This window comes from Petromyzon marinus (genome assembly GCF_048934315.1).
Source record: "Petromyzon marinus isolate PM22_M1 ecotype Great Lakes invasive population chromosome 84 unlocalized genomic scaffold, UKy_Petmar_22M1.pri1.0 chr84_unloc.3, whole genome shotgun sequence".
Classification (NCBI taxonomy): domain Eukaryota; kingdom Metazoa; phylum Chordata; class Hyperoartia; order Petromyzontiformes; family Petromyzontidae; genus Petromyzon; species Petromyzon marinus.
The window spans coordinates 1,845,594-1,873,451 of NW_027422640.1; the positions used below are offsets into that span (position 1 = coordinate 1,845,594).

At 50.2% G+C, this 27,858-nt stretch overlaps 1 protein-coding gene across 1 annotated transcript in view; it reads right to left on the reverse strand.

Moving 5' to 3' along the window:
* The window catches only part of LOC116957728 (uncharacterized), a 59,767-nt gene that overhangs the window by 7,974 nt on the left and 23,935 nt on the right, over positions 1-27,858 (reverse strand). The window contains exons 2-11 of the mRNA XM_032980051.2: positions 21,617-21,918; positions 19,970-20,056; positions 15,394-15,600; positions 13,151-13,216; positions 12,826-12,894; positions 9,605-9,773; positions 4,347-4,534; positions 2,069-2,509; positions 1,568-1,642; positions 1,173-1,334 (exon numbers count right to left, since the gene is read on the reverse strand). Coding sequence (XP_032835942.2) covers positions 1,173-1,334; positions 1,568-1,642; positions 2,069-2,509; positions 4,347-4,534; positions 9,605-9,773; positions 12,826-12,894; positions 13,151-13,216; positions 15,394-15,600; positions 19,970-20,056; positions 21,617-21,909 — 1,757 coding nt within the window. The 5' untranslated portion in view covers positions 21,910-21,918. The remainder of the gene's footprint in view (positions 1-1,172; positions 1,335-1,567; positions 1,643-2,068; positions 2,510-4,346; positions 4,535-9,604; positions 9,774-12,825; positions 12,895-13,150; positions 13,217-15,393; positions 15,601-19,969; positions 20,057-21,616; positions 21,919-27,858) is intronic.

Sequence of the window (27,858 nt, forward strand, 5' to 3'; positions counted from 1 at the left end):
GCAAGGGCCTATCCTGTAACCTCCTGTCAGCGAGCCTTTGACACTTCAGCTGGCCTCAAGGTGCACCTGACCTGGCACAAGCGCAGTGGTGACGTCACCGTCACTTAGTGGCAAATGGCATATATTGGTATTGGTGTAGTAGTGTAGCGTACAGTAGTGTAGTTTATAGTAGTATATAGTGATAGTAGTGTATATTAGTGTAGTGTATAGTAGTGTGGTGAATAGTGTATACTATACACTAACTAAGCGACATGTATTGGACCGTGTTCGTGAATATAAGGCAGATCTGAAACACTGTAGGACCAATACCTCGGCAGTGGATGATCATTGTTTTAATGCGGTGGGCTCACACGAAATGATTTCTCTAAGACGAAGGTACTTTGCAAACCCACTGGTTATCAATAAAGATTCGTTCAAGAAGCCATCCATATATACAGACAGAGACACAATTTCAACCGAGAAGATTGGTACAAACTTAGCATTCATTGGAAGGCTGTGATGTTCCCTTTCTGCCACCTTCCGATGTATTTTTTTCTTTTTTCCCGTGGCTTCGGCTCTCCAATTTCACATTAACATGTTGAATTTCTTGTGCCAACGTGGCCACCTATGGACGCCGACCTCTACGTCGCAGTGGCTCTGCGATCTTACATTAACATGCTAATCTCTCACATTAACATAGCCACCCACACACTCGTCGCGGATGCCGCTCTCTGATCTTACATTAGCATGCACATTTTTCATATTAACATCACTAGCCCTGCCCACTTCGTTTATGAACCTAGAACTAAACCCTATAAAACAGTCTGCATTCAGCAGCTTTCCACCTCTTTCCTCCTGATGATGGTCGCTTGTGTTGTGATCGGAACGTCGTAGTTTTTTGTTATTTTCTTTGAACCATCTACGTGACGTTACCAAAATACCCAAAGAATATGTATAGTGTAGTGTAAAAAAGTGTTTAGTTGTGTACTGTAGAGTGTAGTGTATAGTAGTGTAGTCTATAGTTTTTAGTAGTGTCGTATATAGCGTGTTGTAGTGTAGTATATAGTTAGTGTATAATAGTGTAGTATATAGTGTAGTGTATGGTAGTGTGTAGTGTAGAGTAGTAGTATTTTGTGTACTGCATAGTGTAGTATGTAGTAGTGTAGTGTATAGTGTAGCGTAGCGAGCTGCACCTGGTGATCCTGCGGGGCTCCAGGTGGCTAGGGGAGTCTCTGCGCCGCTTGCGGAGTGGTGAGAAGCTGCCTCCCCTCCTCTGGCGCCGGTGGCGCTCCCCGCCCGGCTGTGGCTGTGGCGGCGGTGGCTGCTGCTGTCGCTCGCGGTCACCACCTTGCTGCCTGGGGTGGGGTGGGGGGAGGTTACACGGGGTGATGGGTAGTTGTCACATGGGGGGGTTACATAGAGAGTAACACAAGGGGGGTCACACATGGGGGGGGGGTCACACGTGGGGGGGGGACGCATGGAGAGGTTAAGGGGTCAGGGGGGAGGGGGTAGAGGGGGTCAGAGGGGGCAGGGGGTCCGAGGGCAGGGAGTCAGAGGGGGGCAGGGGGTCAGAGGTGTGTCAGGGTACCTATTATAGGGTGCCCCTGCGCGAGGGGCTGGGTCCCGTCGCGTTGAACTCCTTCGGCCGGGGGAGGAGGGCGACCTGTGGGACCAGGAGGGGAGAGGACATTAGATGCAGAGGATTGCACCACCACCATCAACGACGACGATGCTCAGCCAACGTTGTGGACATGGCATGCGTGACACCATGGGCAATCGGGAAGTTCAAAACAAAGTTGGAGCTTAACGTGGCCTGAATTTCGAGAGGGGATTATAGGTTAGACGGAGGGGGAGGGGGGGATTTATGAAGAGGATTCGGGAGGTCGAAATACAAACATGGAAAGAACACAAGGCGGGCAGGGGGAAACGGAGGGATGTGATCTTCTTAATTGAATTCAGATAGCACCTTAAATCAAGGCGCCTTGCAATGAATTTACAATGGTACATCACACCTACCCCCACCACCACACACACAAGCCCCACCACCACTGCCATAGTCACCAACGACCGATCGGAGAGTTCCCCGCACCTCGTTTTGCTGGCATTCGTCGTTGTGGGAGAGCGTGCCCGGCTCTGGCTTCGGCTCCGGTTCCGACTCCGGCTCCGGGTCCGACTCCTGCTCCGGTTTCGACTCCGGCTCCGGCTACGCGTGCGGCTCTCCCGCGATTCCCGCGCGATATTCCGCGCCGGGGGAGATGAGCGGGAGCGAGAGCCAGAGCCTGACCGGGAGCCGGAGCTAAAGCGTGACCCGGAGCCGGATCGGGAGCCCGAGACAGAGCGGGAGCCACCAGGCCGGGAGGCTCGCTGGGATCCCTGGTGAGACCCCCGTTGGTATCCCTGCTGGGAACCCCGCTGAGAGCCCCGTTGGGACCCCCACTGGGACCGCTGCTGGGACCCCCGCTGGGATGCACGGCGCCGCTTGCGACGGCTGCCCCTGCCCCGCGGGGGAGTGGAGCCCCGTGGCACAACCCTAAAGATAGCGGCACACACGCACTACAGCATCACCAGCATCACACGCACTACAGTATCACACGCATTACAGTGTCACACTCACTACAGCGTCACATGAACAGCAGCACACATGCAATCCAGCGTCACCAGCATCAAACGCTCTACAGAATTTCACGCACTACAGCATCACGTGCACTACAGTGTCAACAGCGTCACACAACCCTAGAGACAGCGGCACACATGCACAGCGTCACACGCGCTACAGCGTCACACTTGCAGCAGCATCACATGCACAGCGTCACACATGCTACAACATCACGTGCACATCAGCGTTACATGCGCTACAGCGTCACACGTGCTACATCATTACGAGCGTCACATGCACTACCGCGTCACACGCACTAAAGTGTCACACAATCCTAGAGACAGCATCACACACGCTACAGAGTCACACATGCTACAGCGTCACAAACCTAGCGACATCGCCACACGCCACAGCCTACGATCCATCCTGAATTTAACCAGCTTGGATTGTGTGAGCAGCTTACAAATCCTCGAAATATCTGTAAATAGTCTCATTGGTGAGCTCCCCTGGCAAGCAAGGCTGCGGTGGCTGGGTTATGTAGCCCGCTTGCCCAGCTAATGCATGCCCACACAGATATTGTTCGGCCACATATAGGGGGCTAAACCGGGTGTGGCATGGGCTAGAGAAGAGATGGAATGATGTGGCACGAGAAGATGTAGAGCTGACTGGACGTGCCAATTACTGGTACCAGCGGTGTCAAGATCGGCCTCTGTGGAGGAGGCTCGTGAAGAACGCTACTGGGCAGTTGGAGGCAGTCATACTCCAGCAACAACGGAGTGCTGGGTGGCTAACACACAGCAAGTTGGCACAGTCGGGGGCACAGGTGGTGCATCTGACGGTCATCTCAGTCAGTCAATCCATGGCACCTAGGTTTGTCCCGTGACCTGCCAGCAGGATTTCAACACTTCACGTGGCCTTAAAGTGTACATAACCTGGCACAAGCGCCGTGGTGATGTTACCGCCACTCAGTGGCAAATGGCGGTTGTTGTTCATTGGGAGTGAGTCTGGAGTTGAACCCAGGAATTTATTGTTCTGCTGCTGATAATGATGCTGGTGATGATGCCGTCACTGATGATGGTGATGACACTGATGCCACCCATGATGATGCCGCTGATAATGATTGCGTTGCTGCTGCTGATGATGCTGCTGATAATGACAATTATAATGATGATGTCGCCAATGATGCAGATGATGATGATGCCACCGATATTGACACTGATGATGGTGATGCTGCTGATGTTGACACTAATAATGATGCTGCTGATGGCGAAACTAATAATGATGATGCCGCTGATGATTCTGCTGATAATGAAATTACTCATGAAAACACCATTGATAATGATGATTCTGCTGGTGATGGTGATGATGATGTCGCTGCTGATGGCACTGATGATGATAATGATCCTGATGACACGAATAATGATTATGATACTGCTGCCGCTGATGATGACACTAATAATGATTATGATGCCGCCGATGATGATGCCGCCGATGTTGGCACGGATGATGATTCCACTGATAATGAAATTATTAATGAAAACACCACTGATGATGATTCTTATGATGAAGCCGATGATGATGTCGCTGCTGATGACACTGATGATGATGATGCCGCTGATGACACTTCTAATGATGATTCTGATGACACGAATAATGATGATGATGCTGCCACTGATGATGACACTAACAATTATAACGTTGCTGATGATGATGCTGCTGATGACACTAATAATGATTACGCCACCATTGCCAATAATGATGATGATCTCACCGGTTGACAATCCCGGCCAGGGTCCCTCCACCTGCTGGGCTCACGGCGGCCGCGGGGTCCGAGGGGACAAGGTCCGTGGGGTGGGGGTCCGGCCCCTCCCCTTCCTCACCCCCCTCACCCTCAGCCCCACCCCCCAGCGTCAATCCCTGCTGGTTCCCAACCACTCTCAATGGCTCCAGCTGGGACCCCTATGGGAGAAGGGGATTGGGGGGTAGGGAGGGGAGGGGGGATGGGTGGATCAGGGGGAGGGATTTGGGAGAAGGGGGGGGAACACGGGCGAGCGGGGTGAGGAGTCAAGTTTTGACCTCTTGCAAGCTGGGGGTGGGGGGAGGGGGTGGGGGTCGAAGGTCGCGTCCACGATTGTCCGCCTGGGCTCCCGGACAGACGGCACCCGCGCACAGATGCTGACAAAGACGCTCATTGCCTTAGACACTTACACACTCACTCACTTTGACACTCACTCACTTAGATACTCCTTTAGACACTCAGACTTGCTTAGACACTCGCATACTTACTCACTTAGACACTCACTCACTGAAACACTCGCTTACACACTCACTTACTGAGACACTCACTCGCTTAGACACTCATTTAGATGCTCACTTAGACACTCGCTTAGACACTCACACTTACTCACTTAGACACTCAACCACTTAGATACTCGCTTAGACGCTTATTCAGAAGCTCACTTAGATACTCACTTAGACACTCACTCACTTAAGTACTCGCTTAGACATCTACTTAGACACTCACGTATACACTCGCCTACACTCCTACTCACTTTGACACTCACTCACTTAGACACTCACTTGCTTAGACACTCACCTAGACACTGGCTTAGACACTTAGACACTCACTCACTTAGACATTCACTTAGACACTCACTACCAGGACATCCTTCCAATCCCTGTAGTCCAGAGAGTTGTGATGATGTCAAATAGAGGCAGTCTGCACACAGACACCACCCTCCCTCACTCAGCATTTTCGCTTGGGAGATCATTTAACGTTTCTGCCCAGCACTTTTTCCTGGCCTCAGACTCACCGGATCGCCCCCTCGTACATCCTCTACAGATGGCCCCTCAGCCAGCCACTCACAGGGGGTTGGCTACTTCCTATAATATATGAGGCAAAGCAGCCCAGCAGGATCATCCCCCACAATGCTCCACGGTGCCAATTGAGCTGATGTATTTACCCTCCCGCAAGACCTCAGAAATGCTCAGTAAACCTTGCAGACCTATTCTTGGGGGGTTGGGCGGGGTTTGAGATCGGATCACCGTTCTTTCCCTTAAGGATGGCGACAGGCAAGGTGCTGCAAGCTACTTTCTTGATAGAGTTAAGGAGCGATTATTTTCATCGTAAGCTACTGAGGCAATCTCCATCACAGCATTTGCCATCGTCACTCATCCCTGCTACGCCACGCGGCTCGCCAATGCGCTGAACCTCCTCATTCTCCAATGTGGAATGCTTCAGATGGTGTGGGAGTGGGCCTGCCACATTCCCCGGGGGAGGTCTGGACTGTGTACCCAATGTAGCTGTGGCAACTACAAAAGCCAAAGTCCCGAACGGCACCGCATATCCCATACCTCCGATGTGCATGGTTGGCTACATACGGAGGGAGGGACGTTGCCAAAACCAGTGCACAATTTTCACCACCACAGTGGAAGTCCTGAACCTCATCCATTTCCCCCCTCAACATCATGTGGTGTTAGTGGGGGGGAGTGCCAACCCGAGCTGCAAGCGATTTTTGTTATTTCTGCTTGCAAATATCCTCAGCTAGCCGAGAGCAGGCCACTGTGGGTTTGAATGGGGTTCTAGATGGACACCCACCACCGGAGTAGAAGAATAGCAGACGCATCTTACAGATGACAAGCCGATGATCAGTGGACAGATCAGCTTTATGTACGGTCTTGCTAACAGGGACATGGGCCCAACTTCGCTATTCTGTCACTAAGTAGTTCAGCAGATGTTGTTGCTTGGACCCGACTTGCATCCATGATGTTGTGTGGATGCGCTGATGCTGAAACAGCATGTTAGTGATTACAAGCCCATTTGCGGCACAGAGGCCGAGCAGCGTCCTACCTTGTTATTGAGTTGATCTGGCCCATGCCTTCAAATCACTCCAGCCCAAATGCCAGCATCATGTCCTACTCGGGTTTTAAAGTCACCCAATAGGATGACTCTATCCCGAGGAGCCACTTTAGCTAGCACCTGTGACAGGAGGTCATAGAAGGTAGCTAACTCATCGGCCTTGCCTGCATCCCTCCACTGATGTTCATCTTCGGTGGGGGCATAAGCAACTACCACCAAAGTATACTGGGACTGACAGCATCCCACGCATCACCGACATGCTCCCACGTCCTCATAATTATTTTGTTCAGAAGAAGAGCCACTCCCTGTTGTTTGGCAGCCTTCTGCCCCGAGTAGAGGACTGTCAACTCCTCATGGTGACTGGAGCCAGAACCAGTCTACCGGACCTCCTGTATTTTATGGAGATCCAGGTGGTACCGGTCCGGCTCCCGACAGAGGAGTGATAGCCTCTCCCCTGCAGTGAGCGTTCAAACATTCCACGTGGCCACCCGCAGTGACTTTTTTTGCCCTTTCTGGAGGCACCCCTATGGGTGCGGATTTAGTTTCCTGGCTCTGACAAATGGGGTCATTGATGCCTGTCCCCCCGGGGCCTCTGGCACAACCAAACATTCCCACACACACGCATAGACATACATCCGCCATATAGCCTTAACAGACCGTTGGGGCAAGTGCCGTTAGCGAGCAATACCAATGAAGACCGGCACAGCACACGAGGGGCTAGGTGGCCAGCACCACGCTCAGCCACCTGTGTCTCCCTAGTGGCGATGTTCACACACCGCACCAGGTACTCATGTGAGGCTGAGTCTACCTAGGGGAGGCCCAGGCCCGACCGGTTCAGATAATCATCACTGGTGTTGGCCGTGAGTGGGAATCGAAGTCGGGTCACCGGGTTCATAGCACAGCGTGCTTACTGTTTCACTACCGCTCCCCACATACACACACACACACATTCACTCATATTCCTACACGCAGACTCAGAATCCCACACAAAGACAAAGATCCCCATATACCCTTAACAGACTGTAGGGGCAAGTGCTGTTATCGAGCACCTATGAAGGCTGGCACAACACATGTTGGGGATGGGTGGCCACCACCACGCCCGGCCGCCATTGTCTCCCTAATGGCGATGTTTACACACCAGGTAGTAATTTGAGGCTGAGTCGACCTAGGGAAGGCCCAGGACCGGTTCAGATAATCGTCACTGGTTTTGGCCGTTAACGGGAATCGAACTCCGGTCGCCGAGTTCGTAGGGCAGCATAGCGCTAACCACTACACCACCGCTCCCCACCACAACCACCTCCACACACACACATTCCCACACACACCTCCACAACCACCTCCACACACATACATCTCTCAGAATCCCGCCATCACCAACACAATAACAACCGCCATTCATCACTAAAGTGGCGGTAAAGTCACCATACAGTGCTAGTGCCAGGCTAGGTGCACCTTGAGGCCAAAGTGAATCACAAACGCACACACCCACACAGACGTGTGTGGTTTGCGATTGTGGTGGTTAGTGGGTCGAGTGGCCGGGGCTGTAGTATGGTTGCATCTGTGGTGGTGATGGTGGCTGGTGGTTTTTTGTGATTGTGGTGCTTTGTGGGTTTAGTGGCGGGGGCTGTGTGTGGTTGTTGGGGTGGTTGTGTGTGGTTGTGGTTGTTGGTGGTCGAGGTTTTAGTGGGTCAAGTGGCCAGGGCTGTGTGTGGTAGTGGTTGTGGTGGTTGGTGGGTCTAGTGGCTCGGGCTGTGTGTGATTGTGGTGGTTGGTGGGTCTAGTGGCTAGGGCTGTGTGTGGCAGTGGTGGGGTGGATGGTGGGTCTAGTGGCTAGGGCTGTGTGTGGTTGTGGTGGATGGTGGGTCTAGTGGCCAGGGCTGTGTGTGGTAGTGGTTGTGGTGGTTGGTGGCTCTAGTGGCTAGGGCTGTGTGTGGTAGTGGTGGGGTGGTTGGTGGGTCTAGTGGCCAGGGCTGTGTGTGGTTGTGGTGGTTGGTGGGTTTAGTGGCCGGGCTGTGTGTGGTTGTGGTGGTTATAGTTGTGGTGGTTGTGGTTGTTGGTGGGTCTAGTGTTTGTGGTGGTTTGTTGGTTTAGTGGCCGGGGCTGTGTGGTTGTGGTGGCGGTTGTGTGTGTTTGTGGTTGTTGGTGATGGTTTGTAGGTTTAGTGGCCAGGGCTGTGTGTTTTTGTGCTTATTGTGGTTGTGGTCGTTGGTGGGTCTAGTGGCTCTGTGTTGTTGTGGTAGTTCCAGTGGCTGTGTGTGTGGTTGTCTTGTGGTGGTTGTTGTTGTTGTTGTGGCGGTGATCGTTGTGTGAAGGGAGCGGTTGATGCGATTGGTGGTGGAGGGAGGGGGGAGGGGGGAAGGGGGGTGGAGGGGGAGGAGGGGGAGGGCGGTTAGGCAGCGCCTGGGCTGGTCCTGCACACAGGCCGCCACTTACCCACAATGCAGCATTCCCTCCTTTTTAAGGTGAGAGTGGAAAACAGGGAGTGGTGGGACAACAATTGGGGTGTTAGCGTCGCACACACACAGAGAACACGGCGGCGCGTTCCATACGACCACAACCTGGCCTAGGGGCACCCCCATTGGCAGCTGTCCCTGTGTGTTAGTCCGCTACCAGTAGGGGGCGATGATTACTGCTGCTGCTATGTGGTCTATGTGTAGATGTACTCCCAGTAGCAGCTGTCCCTGTGCATTCGTCTGCTGCCAGTAGTAGGCGATGATTACTGCTGCTGTGTGGTCTATGCGTAGAGGCACCCCCAGTGGCAGCTGTCCCTGTGCATTAGTCCACTACCAGTAGGGGGCGATGATTACTGCTGCTGTGGTCAATGCGTAAAGGCACCCCCAGTGGCAGCTGTCCCTGTGCATTAGTCCACTACCAATAGGGGGCGATGATTACTGCTGCTGTGGTCGATCCGTAAAGGCACCCCCAGTGGCAGCTGTCCCTGTGCATTAGTCCGCTACCAGTAGTGGGCAATGATTACTGCTGCTGCTGCTGTGGTTTATGCACATAAATATTCCCAGAACAGGCTGAGTTTAGCTCATTCGCCAACCTACCCACCCATCTGCCCACCCGTCAACTCACCCACCCACCCACTCACCCACCCACCGACCCGCTCACTCGCCCAACTCACCTACCCACCTGCTCGCTCACCCGCTCGCTCACCCGCTACTTACACGCGGCGTGGCGAGCCGGCCATTGTGAGCCCGGCCCGGTGTGGCAGGGGCCACCGACGAGGTGGGGGCAGTGGCTACCACCGCCGTTGCTGCACCACTCTCCCATTGACCCGGCTGGTCATGTGACTCACTCCGCGGCTGGTCAAGCGACCCAGTGGCATCTTCGCGCCTGGTTGGGGGGTGGGGGGGATTTTAATGGGTAGTTGGTGAGTGGTTGTGTGAGAGGGCGGGTAGGTGAGTTAGCAGGTGGGTGGATGAGTGGCAGATTGGGTGGGTGGGTGGTTGATCGGTTGGGTGGGTGAGCCGGTGAGCGGGTGGGCTGCTGAACGGGTAGTTAGTGAGTGGTTGGGTGGGATGTTAGGTGAGTGAGCGGGCGGGTGAGTAGGTGAGGGAGCAGGTGGGTGGGTGAGTGAGCAGGTGAACGGGTAGGTGGATGAGTGGGTGGGTAAGCTGGTGGGCGGGTGAGCTGCTGAATGGGTAGTTGGTGAATGGTTGGGTGAGAGTTTTGATTGGGTGAGCAGGCAGGTGGGTGAGCGGGTGGGCGGGTAAGTGAGCAGGTGGGTGGGTGGGTGAATGAGTAGCTTAACAGGTAGGTGGGTAGTTGAATGGGTGGGTGAGCAGTTGCATTGGTAGGTGGGTGAGTGGGTGGGTGAGCAGGAGGATATATGTGGGAGATTTTGTGGATGGGTGAGTGGTTGGGTGGGTGGGTGAGCCGGTGGGTGGGTGAGCTGCTGAACAGGTAGATGGGTGAGTGGGTGAGTGGATGAGTGGGTGGGTGAGCAGTTGATTGGATAGGTGGGTGAGTGGGTGGGTGAGCAGGAGGATATATGTGGGAGATTTGGTGGATGGGTGAGTGGTTGGGTGGGTGGGTGAGCCGGTGGGTGGGTGAGCTGCTGAACAGGTAGATGGGTGAGTGGGTGAGTGGATGAGTGGGTGGGTGAGCAGCTGATTGGATAGGTGGGTGAGTGGGTGGGTGAGCAGATGGGTGGATAAGTGGGAGATTGGCTGGGTGGGAGGGTGAGCAGTTGGGTGGATGAACGGATGGGTGAGCAGCTGAACGGGTAAGTGGGTGAGCAGCTGAACGGGTAGGTGGGTGAGTGGATGGGTGAGCGAGTGGGCGCGTGAGCAGGTGGGTGAGCAAACAGGTGGATGAGTGAGCAGGTGGGTGAGTGAGCGGGTGGGCAGGCTAGTGTGTGGGTGAGTGAGCAGGTGGGTGCCACTGACGGGTGCCCCTAGGCATTGACCACACTGCAGCAATCATTATCCCCTACTGGCAGCCTAGATTATTTTGCTGCAATAAATGAACTACATGGTGGCACCCCGGGGTCCCATAAGCCCCCGGCTCTGGCATAAACTGCGTTGCGACGCCATTTTATGTCTATTGAAGGCAGACGATACGGCAATCTATTCCTCTCTACACGATGCGCTAATCAAAGTTTCAAAGTTTTGTTTCTACTGCGCATTCATCCTCGCTGCGCTTGGACGACGTGACAACAGAAGTATCCACGCCAGGTGGGTCACAGCGTTTATGTGCATGGTGGGACGGAGTCGCCACAAATAAATTAATTACGATTTTGACTTCCATTTATTCGGAACCCCGGGGTCCCACCATAAGGTTCAAATGTCCATGAGATAATCTACACTGTTCCCCTTTTGGCGTTCTTCTCTGGTCTGATACTGGTAGTGAGACAAGACCCTAAATAAGGCTTATGTCTATGGTGTAGCTCAATGAGTTTCAAAGAGAACGCATCATATATCACCAGAGCAAGTTTGTTTGAATATGCACAAGAGCCGCGTGTGATTAACGCCGATATGATTCCTTGCAAAAGGTTTCTATTTGGTGTTTGAAAGTCTTAACAACTCCTGATTTATTGCCAGAAAGGGTAAAACCTATTCTTATTTTTGTTATACTTTTATACTGGCAAGAAATGTCTCCCATGTTATAATCTACTTCGTTAAGCTATCATTTGCAATAGCCAGGTCACTTCTGACCAGAGGCCGACTGAAACTGATTTTCTGGTTTCGGCCAAAACCGAAACCAGACCGAAAGTAAAAAAATGTCTTTCGGCTGAAACCGAAGCCAAAACCGAAACAGAAAGGTATATAACCGAAGTTATCGAACACAAGATTTATTAAATATGTCATGATGCAATGCTACTTTAATTAATCATTCAGAGCCTGCAGTAAGTGTCGCTAAATATCAAGTGATTAGGTGTTACTTACTTGGTAATTATATCCAAACAAACGAATGTTGTAGATAAGAAACAACAGTTTTTCCGCATTCAGCCAGACAGGCTACCGTCTGTTGACCGGCCGTATATACATTAGCAGACCATGGTTGTGGCTGTAACCTCGCTCCCAAGCTGCTGCTGCTGACGTGTGTGTGTGTGTTTGCAGCCTATCGCATAGGATTGCCTACGTCTATCACTCTGCCGATAGGCCGAGTGATAGACGTAGCACTAGCGTTATATTCTAAAAATAGATCTTCGGTTGACGAATGACGGCCAAAAGTCAATATCAGTTTCGGCTGAAACCGAAACCAGACCGAAAGTAAAAAATTTACTTTCAGCCGAAACCAAAAGTATGCCGAAAGAGGCCATTTGCCAACTTTCGGCACCGAAACTGAAACTGAATTTCGGACAGCCTCTAATTCTGACCCTGGCGCCTGCTGTATATTTGGAGTTTGCATGCTCTCCCCTTAGTCGTGTGGTTTTTCTCCTCAAGGTCCTCAGGTTTTTACCTCCACATTTAGAATCGACATCATGCGTTTAGAGTATTTGCTGTCGCTATAAGTGTCGACGCGATGATGATGATATCAGCCACTTGGTTGAGCTGCCATCACTTGTGGTGGCCAGGTCGCTTCCTAAAAAGAGCTACATAGCTCAGTGGACCTTACAACGATATAATCAATGCGTGACATTGATTTTAAACGTGGAGAGGAACATCCGGAGGATGCAGAGAAAAATCCACGCTACCACCATGGGGAAAGTGAGAGACGCAACTCCAAATATACAGCAGGCGTCAGGGTCGGGATCGAACCCACGACCTCCTGAATCCCAGGCGAGGTAGTTAACATCTCCTAGCCACCCGTGGTGTTTAGAGTATTTTAGAATCAGAACCCACAACTTCCTACATACAGGGCGAGGTAGTAAACATCTCCTAGCCACCCGTGGGGTTCCTACTGTGGGGTTCTGTGCTGGGCCGAGGTCAGAGGTAATCACCTGGAGAGTGCAGAGGTCGTGTGGAGGTCACCAGCCTTAGGTGATGTCACGCCACCCTCCGCTCGCTCGCTACAACCACAACAAGCACAGACAGACGTGCTCTAATAATAACGTATACGCAGTTGTCTTCAAAACTGATTACATTATCCAACAACTATTCCTCCGCGTATCTCTCACACACTCTCCCCCACCCCGCTCTCTCTTCCCCTATCTCTCCCTATCTCTCACCCCCTTTCTGTCCCCCAAGATCTGCCCACCCCTTCTCTCCCTCTTTCCCCCTTTGTCTCCTCATCGCTCACCCCCTATCTCTCCCCCACTCTCTCACCTCTTCTCTCGGTGCCGTTTGTCTCTCTTTTTGCTACTCCTCTTCCTCTTCTTCTTGCCTATGGAGCTGCACACACAGAGACACACAGACACATTTACACACAGACACACAGACATAGTGACACACAAAGACACACAACAACAACCGCTATTCACCATGAAGTGACGGTGACGTCACCACGACACTTGTGCCAGGCCATGTGCACCTTGAGGCCACGTGAAGTGTCGAACCCCCGCTGACAGGAGGTCACGGGGCAGACCCAGGTGCCACGGGTCGACTGACTGGGATGAGTGGCCGAAGCACCACCTGTGCCCCCTACTGTGCCAACTTGCTGTGCTTTAGCCACCCGGCACTCCACTCGTTGTTGTGAGCGTTGCTCCTTCGCCCTCTGTTGTTGTTATTGGATGGCGACTGCCTCTAACTGCCCAGTAGCGTCCTTCACGAGCCTCCTCCAAAAGCTGTTTAGGCATGCGGTGGCTGGGCATGCGGGCTACATGACCCAGCCAATGCAGCCTTGCCCGCCGGAGGAGCTCACCGATGGGACTTTGCCCAGATCTTTCAAGGATTTGTGAGGTCTTCACACAATCCAGCCTGGTTAAACCCAGGATGGATCGTAGGCAGGCCAGCCTAAATGTTTCTAACCGGTGAAGATGCTCCATTAGGGGGGTCTACGTTTCGCAAGTGTAGAGAAGGGAGGGAATGACCGTGGCTGAGAAGACTTGAAGCTTCGTGCAGAGCGACAGACGAGTTATCTTCCACACAGCGTTATGCAACCGATAAAAAGATAATGCCGCTCGGCTGATTCAGAGTGAGACTTCTGCTGTTAAACCGGAGCCGGTCATGAGCACACTGCCCAGGTATGGGAAACTCTCCACTCTCTCCACAACCGCTCCATCACCAATGGGGAGCTGAGGGGGTGGAGTATTTGGTAGTACAAAATACCCAGGTAGGTGCTTAGTTTTGGAGGGCCACGTTGCTTTACCCGGGCCTGCCCACCATCATGAAGGTCCTTAATGATTGTGAGCAGAGAGTCAGGGAATCTGAAAGCACGAAGAACAACCCAGAGCAGACAGACAGAAAATATGGCGTGTGTGCAGGACCGCCCTGGCCTCTCCTCAGCATGCCTGGCAAAGCGATGTTGAATAATCCTTGCCAGGACCTTTCCCGGCACACTGAGAAGGGAGATGCCCCTTTAGTTTTTAAGTCTGTACGGTTCCCCTTCTTAAAGGGGGGACCGCCAGTGCATCCTTCCAATCCTGCAGAACCCATCCAGTGGTCCAGGTTGTTATTTTGATGTCATATGGGGCAGTCTGCTCACAAACGCCACCATCCCTCAGCATCTCGCTTGGGAGATCATCTCTGCTTGGCACTTTTCCTGGTCTCAGTCTCTGGATCACCTTCCGTACTTCCTCAACAGATGGTGCTTTAGCCAGCCACTCACAGGGTGTGACTACTTCTTCCAATATTTCAGGCACAGCAGCCTCAGCAGGGTCATCCCCACTTTGCTCCATGATGTTTTCCAGGCTGAGGGATTTCCTCTCCTCAAGAGCTCACAGAAATGCTCAGAAAATTTGCAAACCTGTTCCTGGGCGTCGGAGATTGAATCACATGTCTTATCTTCTAATGATGGTGATAAGTGTGGTGCTGCAAGTTACTTTTTTGATGGAGTTAAAGAGTGATTTATGATGGGGGCTACTGAGACAGGCTCCATCTCCTCAGCAACGCGCGACCACCACTTTTCCTTGCAGCGCTGCATGGCTCTCTTGTGTGTGGTGTGCGTGTGTGGTGCATGCATGGTGTGTGTGTGTGGTGTGTGAGTGGTGTGTGGTGGTGTGTGAGTGGTGTGTGGTGGTGTGTGGTTCTGTAGAGGATGCTCGTGAAGGATGCTGCTACTGGGCAGTTGGAGGCAGTCGCCCTCGAAACAACAATAGAGGGCTGAGGACCGATGCTCACGAGAACGAGCGGAGCACCGGGTGGCTTAAACACAGCAAGTTGGCACAGTAGGGAGCACAAGTAGTGCATCGGCCAGTCATCTCAGTCAGGCGACCCCTGGCACCTGCTGGGTATGTCCCATAACCTCCTGCGAGCGAGCCTTCGACACATCACCTGGCCTTAAAGCGCTCCTGGCCTGGCACAAGCGCCGTGGTGATGTCACCGCTACTTAGTGGCGAATGGCGGTTGTTGTTGGTGTGTGTGGTGGGGGGGCAGTCCAGGTCTTTTTCTAAGTGGGGGGAGGCTCTCACCGCCGCCTCCGGGCGCCCTTCCTGTGCCGTCTCCTGCCGCTTGGGTCGCTCCGCTCGCCCTGGGCCCCATTACAAGGGGGGCCCCGCATCTCCGTGGCGACCGCCACCCCCCTCCCACTGCTCTGCCTCTCCTCCCCCTCCTCCCCTTCCCCCTCTAGTCCCTCCCCCTCCCCTCCCCTGCTCAAAGCCCGCACGGCATCTTCAGCCCTGCACGCGGGACACACAGACACAGGAGATGTTATGTCCCTCGCCTGGTATGCAGGAGGTTCGTAGATTCTGATGCAGAAATATTATAAACGCTATTGTGGATTCTTCTTTCGTATGGCATTGTGAAAAGCAACAGTTTTTTTTATTTTTTCTTAATGATCGTCATAAATGAATGCAACGGTTCCTCATCCAGTCCAATGATGTGGTTGATGCAGTGTGGATTTCAGCGATACCGCCAGGATGTGCATGGATGGAGCATTCATCGGTGATGTGTTTGATTGTTTGGACTTCTCCATAGTCGCAGTTCCATTTATGGAACGTGTACGCGCATCTGCTGAGTTGTGTTCGAGCGCGGTTCAGCGTGGTCCATAATCATTGTGGAAGATAGAATCCCGGTACTTCCAGCATCGGATCGTCAATTATGATTTGTGTTTGCCACGTCCATCGCCGCCCATGATTCACACCACCGAGTGGTGGTGTCTTTATATTTGGCTGCTAGAGTGGAGGCGCGTATCCAGAACGGTTTCCTGGATTTTACCCTTGTGCGTCGGGGTTCCTTTAGATCTTGATGGAGCGGCAGATTGACGTTTTCATTACCTTGTTGTACTCCCGTGTCGTCGCATCATCGCGTCGGATGTTGGCCAAAGCTATATTCGTCTGCACAGGAAGCCACGGGAGTGGAGTAGACTTTAGGGAACTGCTGATGATACGAAGCGCGTTGTTAATTTCGGCATCAACAATGTTCGTGTGAGGGCTTGCACCCTCACCGGGCCACAGTCCTCCGCAGTGGAGTGAACAAAGACCTGCGTCAATATCTTTCATCGTGCTGGCATCGCTTCCCCAGGTTGTTCCTGCACGTTTCTGAATAATATTCACTCGTGCTTTCGTTTTACCTTTAGCTTGTTTGAGGTGGTGATGGTAGTTAAGCGTCCGATCCAGGGTAACTCCTAAATACAGAGGGTGTTCATTATGCCTTAGCTTCGCTCCGCAGAAGTTAATATTCAACATTTTCGAAGCTTGTCTGTTGTTCAGGTGGAAGGCGGAGACGATGCTCTTCGATGGGTTTGGCTTAAGGCGCCAATTCTTGAAGTATTCTTCCAGAGTCTTCAGATCTTTTTCGAGGACTGCCTCAGTGTCCCCCATTTTCTGTGCTTGAGTTGTGAATGCAATATCATCCACATATGTGAACTTACGGCAAGATGTTGCTGGAATGTCGTTAGTATAGAGATTGAACAGCAGTGGTGTCAGAACTAATCCCTGCGGGAGTCCATTGTTCAATCTTTGTGGGTTGCTGTCAGCTTTACCAAAATGGACGGTGAACCATCGGTTGCTCAGCATTTCGGTGATTAGTCTAATTGTGGGGCGGCAAGCCACAGCTCTCCCGAGCTTAGCAGAAGTGCCTTCCACCATATGGTATCATAAACTGAAGAGAGGTCGATGAAAGCTGTTGCTGTTTTGAGCTGGCACTCGAAACCGGCTTCGACGTGTCCTGTTAAGGCAAGCACCGGGTCGCAACAATTTCGACCAGTTCTAAATCCTGCTTGTTCCTGGGGAACTATTTCCTCAAGCGTGGGCATCAGCCTTTTGAGCAGAACCCACTCCATTAGTTTGTAGACGCTGAGTAGAGAGATAGGGCAGTAGTTTTGAGCGTCCGATGTGTCCTTGCCTGGTTTCAAAATAGCTATTATCCTTGCCTCTTTCCACTCCTTTGGAATAATGCTTGTGGAATGGATGTCAGTTAATAATGTAGCTAGCCATTGTGTTGCTCTTGGTCCCAAGTTCTTGATGAATTCTGGATAAATATCGTCAAGACCTGAGGATTTCCCGCATTTTAACTGGGCAATACTGGCATTTACTTCCTACACTGAGAATGGACGGGAGAATTCAGAGGTTTATTGGCAGTTATCTATTGTGCAATAAAGTTATTAGTAGACTTTCCGTCTTATTCTTTTGTCGATTGAAGGTCGTGAATTGTTGATAAGTTGCCTAGCAATCTCGTCAGGACTGACTTGCGGAGGTTTGTGGGGTGGCATTGTGGCAGCTCCCATCAACCTCAGGAGGCGCCAGGCCTTACGGCTCGATTTAAGTGCTGCAACTGTTTCACGCCATCTTTCTCTTCTTTGCAAATACAGTTACTCGAGTAAGGCTTTTGGAGTCTCCTGCTTCTTATGAGCATTTAATTTCCGGAAAAGCTGTTCGCTTTCTGGAGTCCGAGATGGAGTGAAGACCTTTCTGAAGCCTCTTGCGATCTTGGTCTTGGCAACTGCCTTGATGAGACCAACGAAGCGACGGTAGTTGACTGCGCATGGAGGTATCATTCCAACTGTTCTTCCAAGTCCCCAGTTAAATTCACCCATTCAGCAGATCTCAGATTCCAACGAGGTTTTAGTGCGCAGCGGAAGAGCGGAATTTGAAGACCGATATGAATCACTACAGGTCTATGTTGGCTATTTGAAAAGTCGTCTAGGATTGTTCTCGTCGACGAGATCGGATTTCCATTCTGGTCCCGAAACCCAAAATATAAATTGAGCGTATAGCACTTTTTACACCTCGGCGACTTGAAAATACCACGGTCTTTTGCGTCATAGAGCAAGTGCTGGATTTCTGCCACTGCCCATGATGTCAGTTGTTCACCAGCTCTATAGTTGGCGCTATAGCCCCACAAGGTGTGGTGGCTGTTGAAGTCGCCTATGTGGATGATAGGGTGGCTTGGATGTGGTAATGCCGGACACGGCCATGCCATACCTGGAGGCTTGTAGACATTGACCACTGTCACGTCGTTGTACTGATAGCGATGTAGTGTGGCAAGCTGTGTGGCACAACCTAGACCGTGTCCTTCAGGTCGTTCTTTAGTATGTTGCAAGGCCATGTTTTCAGATGGTGGCTTGCAGCAATGAGAGTGTATCCCATTATCTTTGATCGAGGACACTATCGATCCAAATGCGTTTATTCCATTGCAAGGACGTCTTGAAACTTGAGAATCTTCGCGATGTAATCTCATTTCGCACTCGAGAGGCCCTGGATGATAAGCTGCATGATTAGCAGTGACGGGCCGACATTCACATTGCTATGACCTTGTGAAATGCTCTCTGTGCTGTTGCTTTTCAGGCCGGGATACCTCTGTCGGGCATTCGGCCGTCTGTGTGATGACATTCGTTGTGCTTTCGCACATAGCAGCGAAGGCCGTGAGCAGGTTGTCATCTTCTTCCCCGCCTGGTATGCAGGAGGTTCATAGATTCTGATGCAGAAATATTCTAAACTCTATGGTGGCTAGGAAATGTCAACTCCCTCGCCTGGTATACATGAAGTTGTGGGTTCAATCCCGTCACCCTAATGACGCCTGTTATATATTTGGAGTCTGCGTCTCTCTCACTGTGGATATGCTATCTACCTCTCCTGGTATACAGGAGGTCGTGGATTAAATCCCATGACCCTGACGATGCCTGCTGCTGTTGTGTATTTGGAGTCTGCATCACCGTGGTGGCCGCATGGATTTTTATCTGGGTCCTCCAGTTTTTCCCTCCACATTTAGGATCGACGTAACATGTTTAGAGTATTTGGCTGCAATAAATTCCCACGTGACGATGATATCAGCCACTTCCTTGAGCTATCATTTGTGGCCGGGTCGCTTCTGAAAAAGAGCTACATAGCTCAGTGGGCCTTGCCTGGTAAAATAAAAAGGAGTTTAATAGTTTTAAATAGGTAGCCCACACAGTGCTGTTAGGGGGAAGTGCTGTCAGTAGCGAGTAGCAGGTCCTATGAAGGCCGCCACTGTGGCACACGAGTGGGTGGGTGGTCAGCACCACCACGCCCGCCCGGCCGCCTTTGTCTCCCCAGTACTGATGTTTAATACACACATTGCTTCAGGTACTAATTTCAGGCTGAGTCGACCTAGGGGAGGAGGCCTAGGGCCGACCGGTTCAGATAACCACTGCTTCCAACACTGAGTGGTGTTGGTGGTGGTGGCTGTGAGCAGGAATTGAACTCAGATCTCTGCTGGGTTCGAAGTAGTGCATTGCAGCGCTAACCGCTGTGCCACCGCTCCCTGCAGATACATACAGAGACACACCCACGACTCCCCGTGTCGCCGTGTCTTCATGTCCCAGTGGCTCACTGTGCCCATGTCTATGTCCCCGTGTCTCCGAGTCTATGTCCCCATGTCACCCATGTCCCCATGTCCCCCTGTCCCAGTGTCTCCCTGTCCCCGTGTCCCCGTCTTCCCGCATCTCCATTTCCTTGTGTCTTCTTGTCCCCGTGTCTCTGTGTCTCTGTGTCCCCGTATCTCTCTTCCCGTGTCCCCGTGTGCCCATGTGCCCGTGTCTCACTGCCCCTATGTCTTTATCCCTGTGTCTATGTCCCGGTATCTCACTGTCTCCGTTGCGATGCTTCAAGTTCCTTGTTCAGCAGAAGCCTCCTGAATGCAGACACCTTCAGTTCTATGTCCTCACGTCCACACCTGGGAGACACGGGGACACACAGGGAGACACACGGGGACACAGAGACATGCAGAGACACTGAGACACATAGAGACACATAGACACACGGAGACACCTTCGGCTCGATGCCCTCACGGCAACACCTGGAACACATGGGGACAAACGCAGACACACACGTGCAGATACATGGCGACACAGGAGGACACAGGGAGACACATGGGGACACACGGGGACACACGGTGACACATCAAGACACACGGGGATGCATCAAGACACACAAAGACACACAGTGACACAGAAACATGCAGAGACACACAGGGACACATGGATACACACTGAGACACACGCATACACACGGAGAAACGTGGAGACACACGGAGACAGATGGGGGGATACGTGGTGATACACGGAGATACGGGGAGATGTGGATATATATACAGAAACACAGACACACGGAGACACACGCGGAAACATACGCGGATACACCAAGAGACAAGGAGACACTTGATGACACACCGAGACACATGGGGACATACGGAGACACCCAGAAACACACGGAGACACACACGGAGACATACGTGGGGACACACAGGGATACACCAAGACACACGGATACACATGAAGACACGGAGACACACAGATACACACGGAAACACAGAAACACACGGAAACACACGGATATACACGGAAACACACGGAGACACACGGGGATACATGGAGACACGGGGGGACACGGGGTGATATGGGGACACAGTGGGACACATAGAGACACAAGGGGACATGCGTGGGGACACACGTAGACACCTGGGGACACACGGTGACACACACGGACACACGCTAATGCATGGATACACACAGGGACACAATGACACACATATAGATACACAGAGACACACACGGGGACACACACGGAGACACATGTGGGGACACGCCGAGACACACGGAGACACATGAAGACACATCAAGGCACATAGAGACAAACGACGGCATACGGAGACTGACAAGGACACCCAGAGACATACGGAGACACACGAAGACACACGGAGACACAAAGGGACACACGGGAACATGTGAAGACACACGCAGACAGACAGAGAAACACGGAGACGCACATGGAAACACACGTGAGGACACAGGGTGACACACAGGGACAGGTGGATACACGTGGGGACACAAGCTGACACAGGAAGACGCACAGAGACACACGGGTACATATAGAGACACACGAAGACACAAGAAGACACACGGAGAAAAACGGGGACACAAGTTGAGTGACACAAAGGGACACATGGAATACACGGAGACACGGGGTGATACAGGGACACAGTGGGACACATAGAGACATACTGGGACACGTGGGGGCACATGGTGGCACACGGGAACACGTGGTGACACATGGATACACAAGGAGACACGCGGGAACACATGGTGACACACCGAGACACACTGGGACAGATGGGGACACACAGAGTTTGTTGTCCTTCCCTGAACCTTAGTGCAGTAGGTCATTTACAGTGCAAAAAAAGATTAACATACACACACATACATGGGGACAGAGGGAGACACACGGGGGACCTCACCCTTCCTCCCACATCATCTCGGCCAACTCTGCACACTTTGCCTCCACTCGCCGTCTCCTAGCTTCATTCTCGGCCAGGTCTCCGCCATCACCACCACCGTCACCGCCATCGTCACCGCCGTCATCATCCCCGCCGGCAGCTCCCCCGGAGCCAATCAGGCCATTGTGAGCTTCATCCTCCACCAGCGCTGCTCCGCCATCTCCACCAGTCGCGGGCTCGGACCTGGTGCTGCCCCCGCTGTGGAGCCTGCCCTCACCTGATCGCGACGCCAGGGGAGCAGCCACACGGTTCATGGAGACAGCCTGGGGACACGGGGGGGTGGGAGAGAGTTGAGACAGGGACACGCGGTTAGACATTGAGTGAGACACGGGGACATAGACATGGGGGTGGGGGGGTGAGACACCACGGGGACATGCGGTTAGACACGGGAACACCACAGGGTGAGACACAGGGACACGCGGTTCATGGAGATAGCCTGGAGATACTATGGAAAGAGACATGGGGACACGTGAGTAGACACGGAGTGAGACACAGATACATGGGTGTAACAGTATAGACAAATACTGTCGCCCCGGGGTGAAGCAGGGTGGCCGAAGTTACATGAGGTAAGGGGTGTGAGCAGTTATGGGGGGGAAATCCCCCAAATGCCCCATCTCCGGAAGCCAAGGTGCCACGGAGTCTGGCCGTGACCAGGGGTTTGGCACGAGTTGGCCAGTCAGGTCAAGCCGGATGGCGGGCGGTGAGAGGATTAGTCGACGGGGCAGTACATAATTGGTGGAATGTGGGGGTCAACAAGAAGGTGGGGTGTCGATTTAAAGCTTTTGTGACTGCAAGAATTCATCTTCTTTGGTTCTTTCGGTTCTTTAGGTAAAGTCACGTAGAATGAGAATAAAATAATAAATTAATAAAATAAAATAACACAATAAAATTATCATGACGTTTCGGCCACAACACAAGCGGCCTTCATCAGGTGAAGGGACGAGACTGTCTGGAGGACAGCGCTGGAGCGAACACAGCCAAGTTCAGGCCGCGACCTTTAAGCTGTGTGAGAAGAAACAGAGCGCCTTGACAAAGGAATTAGCATAAAAAATAGCATTTAATTGGCGGACTAAGCATGATGAACGGTGTAGAGGGGGTGAACATGTGCAGACCGGCGAGGGGAGGAGGGGGAGTTTACATATTGATGGTGTGAAAAGGGAATTTAAGCTGCTGAGAAAGTTTGGGATACCACTACTTGAAAAAAATATACTGTAGCATTGAAAATTAGTTTAATGTTTGGTTCGGATAATTTAGCATTGAAATAGCTGCGGGATTAGCTTGTGACTGGTCACAGAAATGGCTATGTTAAAGTCAAAGCCTACACATCCACAGAGGCACCTAGTACAAATCAAACAGGAGAATTTAGCATTGAAATAACTGAGGGATTAGCTTGTGACTGGTCATAGAAATAGTTATGTTAAAGTCAAAGCCTACACATCCACAGAGGCACCTAGTACAAATCAAACAGGAGAATTTAGCATTGAAAGAGCTGAGTGATTAGCTTGTGACTGGTCACAGAAATGGCTATGTTAAAGTCAAAACCTACACATCCACAGAGGCACCTAGTACAAATCAAACAGGAGAATTTAGCATTGAAAGAGCTGAGTGATTAGCTTGTGACTGGTCACAGAAATGGCCATGTTAAAGTCAAAGCCTACACATCCACAGAGGCACCTAGTACAAATTAAACAAGATAATTTAGCATTGAAAGAGCAGAGTGATTAGCTTGTGACTGGTCGCAGAAATGGCTATGTTAAAGTCAAAGCCTACACATCCACAGAGGCACCTAGTATAAATCAAACAGGAGAATTTAACATTGAAATAACTGAGGGATTAGCTTGTGACTGGTCGCAGAAATGGCTATGTTAAAGTCAAAGCCTACACATCCACAGAGGCACCTAGTATAAATCAAACAGGAGAATTTAACATTGAAATAACTGAGGGATTAGCTTGTGACTGGTCATAGAAATAGCTACGTTAAAGTCAAAGCCTACACATCTACAGAGGCACCTAGTACATGGACGCCAAAGGGGCTGCAACAACTCGACTATCATATAGTAAACCGATGTGAAAAAACCTAAGTCTAAATTACATCAATATATTTCGATTTAAATCATTTCTGTTCTTAATTAATTGTATTTTTACGATGACCTTCAGACCGCAGCTCTTTCGCCAGCATTACCTCTTAATACCTCTCACACCACGGTTAATGGTATGGTTTTACAACATGGAGTATACTAGGGCCTCGCAGCTGTCTCTCTCCCCCTCCTCTGTTCCGACCATGGACGAACTCGTCCGTCTGAACGGGGCCCGTAGCTATCCGTGGTGCTAAAGTTGAGGGTAAGAATCCACCCATTTTTTCGCCATATAGCATTGTGATATATAACGACGTATTGTTGGTAGCTTAGCTGATTGGAGAATATAGAGTTTATTGATAACATTAAGGTAATTTATATTTTAGTTTTTTTTATTGGTTCACTATATAGTACTGTGAATAGCTCAGATGTGTAGGCCTTGACTTCAACATAGTTATTTCTGTGACCAGTCACTAGCTAATCACTCAGTTATTTCAATGCTAAATTCGTCTAGTTATTTCAATGCTAAATTCTCCTGTTTGATTTGTACTAAGTGCCTCGGTGAATGTGTATGGTCTGACTTTAACGTAGCTATTTCTGTGAGCAGTTACAAGCTAATCACTCAGCTATTTCAATGCTAAATTCTATGCTAATTCCATTGTCAACGGGTGCCTCTGCGGATGTGTATGCTTTAACTTAGCTATTTCAATGCTAAATTCTATGCTAATTCCATTGTCAAGGGGTGCCTCTGCGGATGTGTATGCTTTAACTTTTAACATAACTATTTCTGTGACCAGTCACAAGCTAATCATTCAGCCATTTCAATGCTAAATTATATGCTAATTCCTTTGTCAAGGCGCTTTGTTCCTCTCACACAGCTTAAAGGCCGTGATCTGAACGTGGCTCTTTCACTCCAGCGCTGTCCTACCAGACAGTCTCGTCCCTTCACCTGATGAAGGCCGCTTGTGTTGTGGCCGAAACGTCGTGAGAATATTATTGTGTTATTTTATTTTATCCATTTATTATTTTATTCTCATTCTACGTGACTTTACCGAAAGAACCAAAGAAGATACATCAATATAACAAATGTACTCAATATATTCTACAATAAGCTGAGCCATTAACAGTAACTGGGTATACACTACACTATATAATGAATACTATATAGTAAACCAATAAAAAACTAAAATATAAACTACCTCAATGTTATCAATAAACTCTATATATTCTCCAATCAGCTAAGCTACCAACAATAAGTCGTTATATATCACAATGCTATATGGCGAAAAAATGGGTGGATTCTTACCCTCAACTTTAGCACCACGGATAGCTACGAGCCCCGTTCAGATGGACGAGTTCATCCATGGTCGGAACGGAGGAGGGGGAGAGAGACAGCTGCAAGGCGCTGTTATACTCCATGTTGTAAACCATACCATTAACCGTGGTGTGAGAGGTATTAAGAGTCAATGCCAGCGAAACAGCTGCGGTCTGAAGGCCATCGTAAAATACAATTAATTAAGAACCGAAATGGTTTAAACCATCTTTCCAATGGTTACTAAGCCAGAATCCATCTTCTCGGTTGAAATTGTCTCTGTGCTTATATATATGAATGGCCTCATGAACGAATCTCTCATGGTAGCCGGTTGGTTTGCAAAGATCCTCCGTCTTGGAGAAGTCAATGTCATGTGAGCCCACTGAATTATAACAGTGATCTGCCACGGCAGAGGAGTTCGTTCTACCGTGTTTCAAGTCTGCTTATGTTCGCGGATGCGGTCCGAGATATGTCGTTTGGTTTCTCCAATGTAACTACTACCACAGAGACACTTTAGTTTGTAAACGCCCGGGTACTGTATGTCTGGAACAGCTTCTTTTACAGATGGAACCAGATCACGGATTTTATGTACTGTGTTGAATCGGACCTGGATCTTGTGTTTATTCAGGATTTTGGAGATCTTTTTAGTGACCCCTGCAATGTAGGGTAAGGTGATGGTTTTGAGTGGCTCCACAAGAGGATCCTTCTTCATGACTGGAGTGATGGCTTTGCGGATTGTGTAGTCGGAGTAACCATTAGCCCTGAGAGCCTGGTGTACGTGCTTGAGTTCACTGGTAATGTGTTCCTGGTCGGAAATGCATTGGGCTCTATGGTATAGAGTCTTGATGAGGGAGTTCTTCTGGGATGGATGGTGGTGGGAATCCGGTTTCAAGTAAGCATCTGTATGGGTAGCTTTCCTGTAGACAGAGTGGCTCATTGAACCATCATGTCTCCTTTTAATTAAGACATCCAAAAAGGGTAGTTTGCCATCTTTTTCGACCTCCATGGTAAATCTGATGGCTGGGTGTATGGAATTGATGTGGTCGCGGAATTGGTCTAGAGCAGGCTGGCCATGTGGCCAGATGACAAAAGTGTCATCCACGTACCTCTTCCATAAGGTCGGGCGTAGAGTGGCAGTCTGGATGGCATCAGTTTCTAATTTTTCCATGAATACGCTGGCTACAACCGGAGATATGGGGGAGCCCATTGGGGTGCCCTCAGTTTGTTTGGAATGGAACTTTCTACAAACAAACTGAGGGCACCCCAATGGGCTCCCCCCTATCTCCGGTTGTAGCCAACGTATTCATGGAAAAATTTGAAACTGACGTCATCCAGACTGCCACTCTACGACTTATTGTTGGTAGCTTAGCTGATTGGAGAATATATAGAGTTTATTGATAACATTGATGTAGTTTATATTTTAGTTTTTTATTGGTTTACTATATAGTATTCATTATATAGTGTAGTGTATACCCAGTTACTGTTACTAGCTCAGCTTATTGAAGAATATATTGAGTACATTTGTTATATTGATGTAATTTAGACTTAGGTTTTTTCACATCGGTTTACTATATGATAGTCGAGGTGTTGCAGCCCCTTTGGCGTCCATGTACTAGGTGCCTCTGTAGATGTGTAGGCTTTGACTTTAATACAGCTATTTCTATGACCAGTCACAAGCTAATCCCTCAGTTATTTCCATGTTAAATTCTCCTGTTTGATTTATACTAGGTGCCTCTGTGGATGTGTAGGCTTTGACTTTAACATAGCCATTTCTGTGACCAGTCACAAGCTAATCACTCTGCTCTTTCAATGCTAAATTCTCCGGTTTGATTTGTACTAGGTGCCTCTGTGGATGTGTAGGCTTTGACTTTAACATAGCCATTTCTGGGACCAGTCACAAGCTAATCACTCAGCTATTTCAATGCTAAATTCTCCTGTTTGATTTGTACTAGGTGCATCTGTGGATGTGTAGGCTTTGACTTTAACATAGCTATTTCTATGACCAGTCACAAGCTAATCACTCAGTTATTTCAATGCTAAATTTTCCTGTTTGATTGGTACTAGGTGCCTCTGTGGATGTGTAGGCTTTGAATTTAACATAGCCATTTCTGTGACCAGTCACAAGCTAATCACGCAGCAATTTCAATGCTAAATTATCCGAACCAAACATTAAACTAATTTTCAATGGTATAGTATATTTTTTCAAGTAGTGGTATCCCAAACTTTTGCAGCAGCTTAAATTCCCTTTTCACACCATCAATATGTAAACTCCCCCTCCCCCCCTCGCTGGTCTGCACATGTTCACCCTCTCTACACCGTTCATCATGCTTAGTCCGCCAATTAAATGCAATTTTTTATGCTAATTCCTTTGTCAAGGCCCTCTGTTTCTTCTCACACAGCTTAAAGTTCGCGGCCTGAGCTTGGCTGTGTTCGCTCCAGCGCTGTCCTCCAGACAGTCTCGTCCCTTCACCTGATGAAGGCCGCTTGTGTTGTGGCCGAAACGTCATGAGAATTTTAGTGTGTTATTTAATTTAATTAATGTATTATTTTATTCTCATTCTACGTGACTTTACCGAAAGAACCAAAAAAGAAGGTGGGGGTTATGAAATTATGTTGTGGGGTTCTGATTGGGGGGCGCCTGCACGAGCCAATAACTTGCTGTGTCTGTGCCACAGTTGTAGAAATCCCTACCAGTGGAAATTCGTTCATCCGATAGTGTGCATACTTTTTTAAGTCTTGTCTTAAAACCACATCATATTCTTAAGTCGGTTTATTATATTTAGCTTATCCGTCTCTCTTGCCATTTCCATATACTT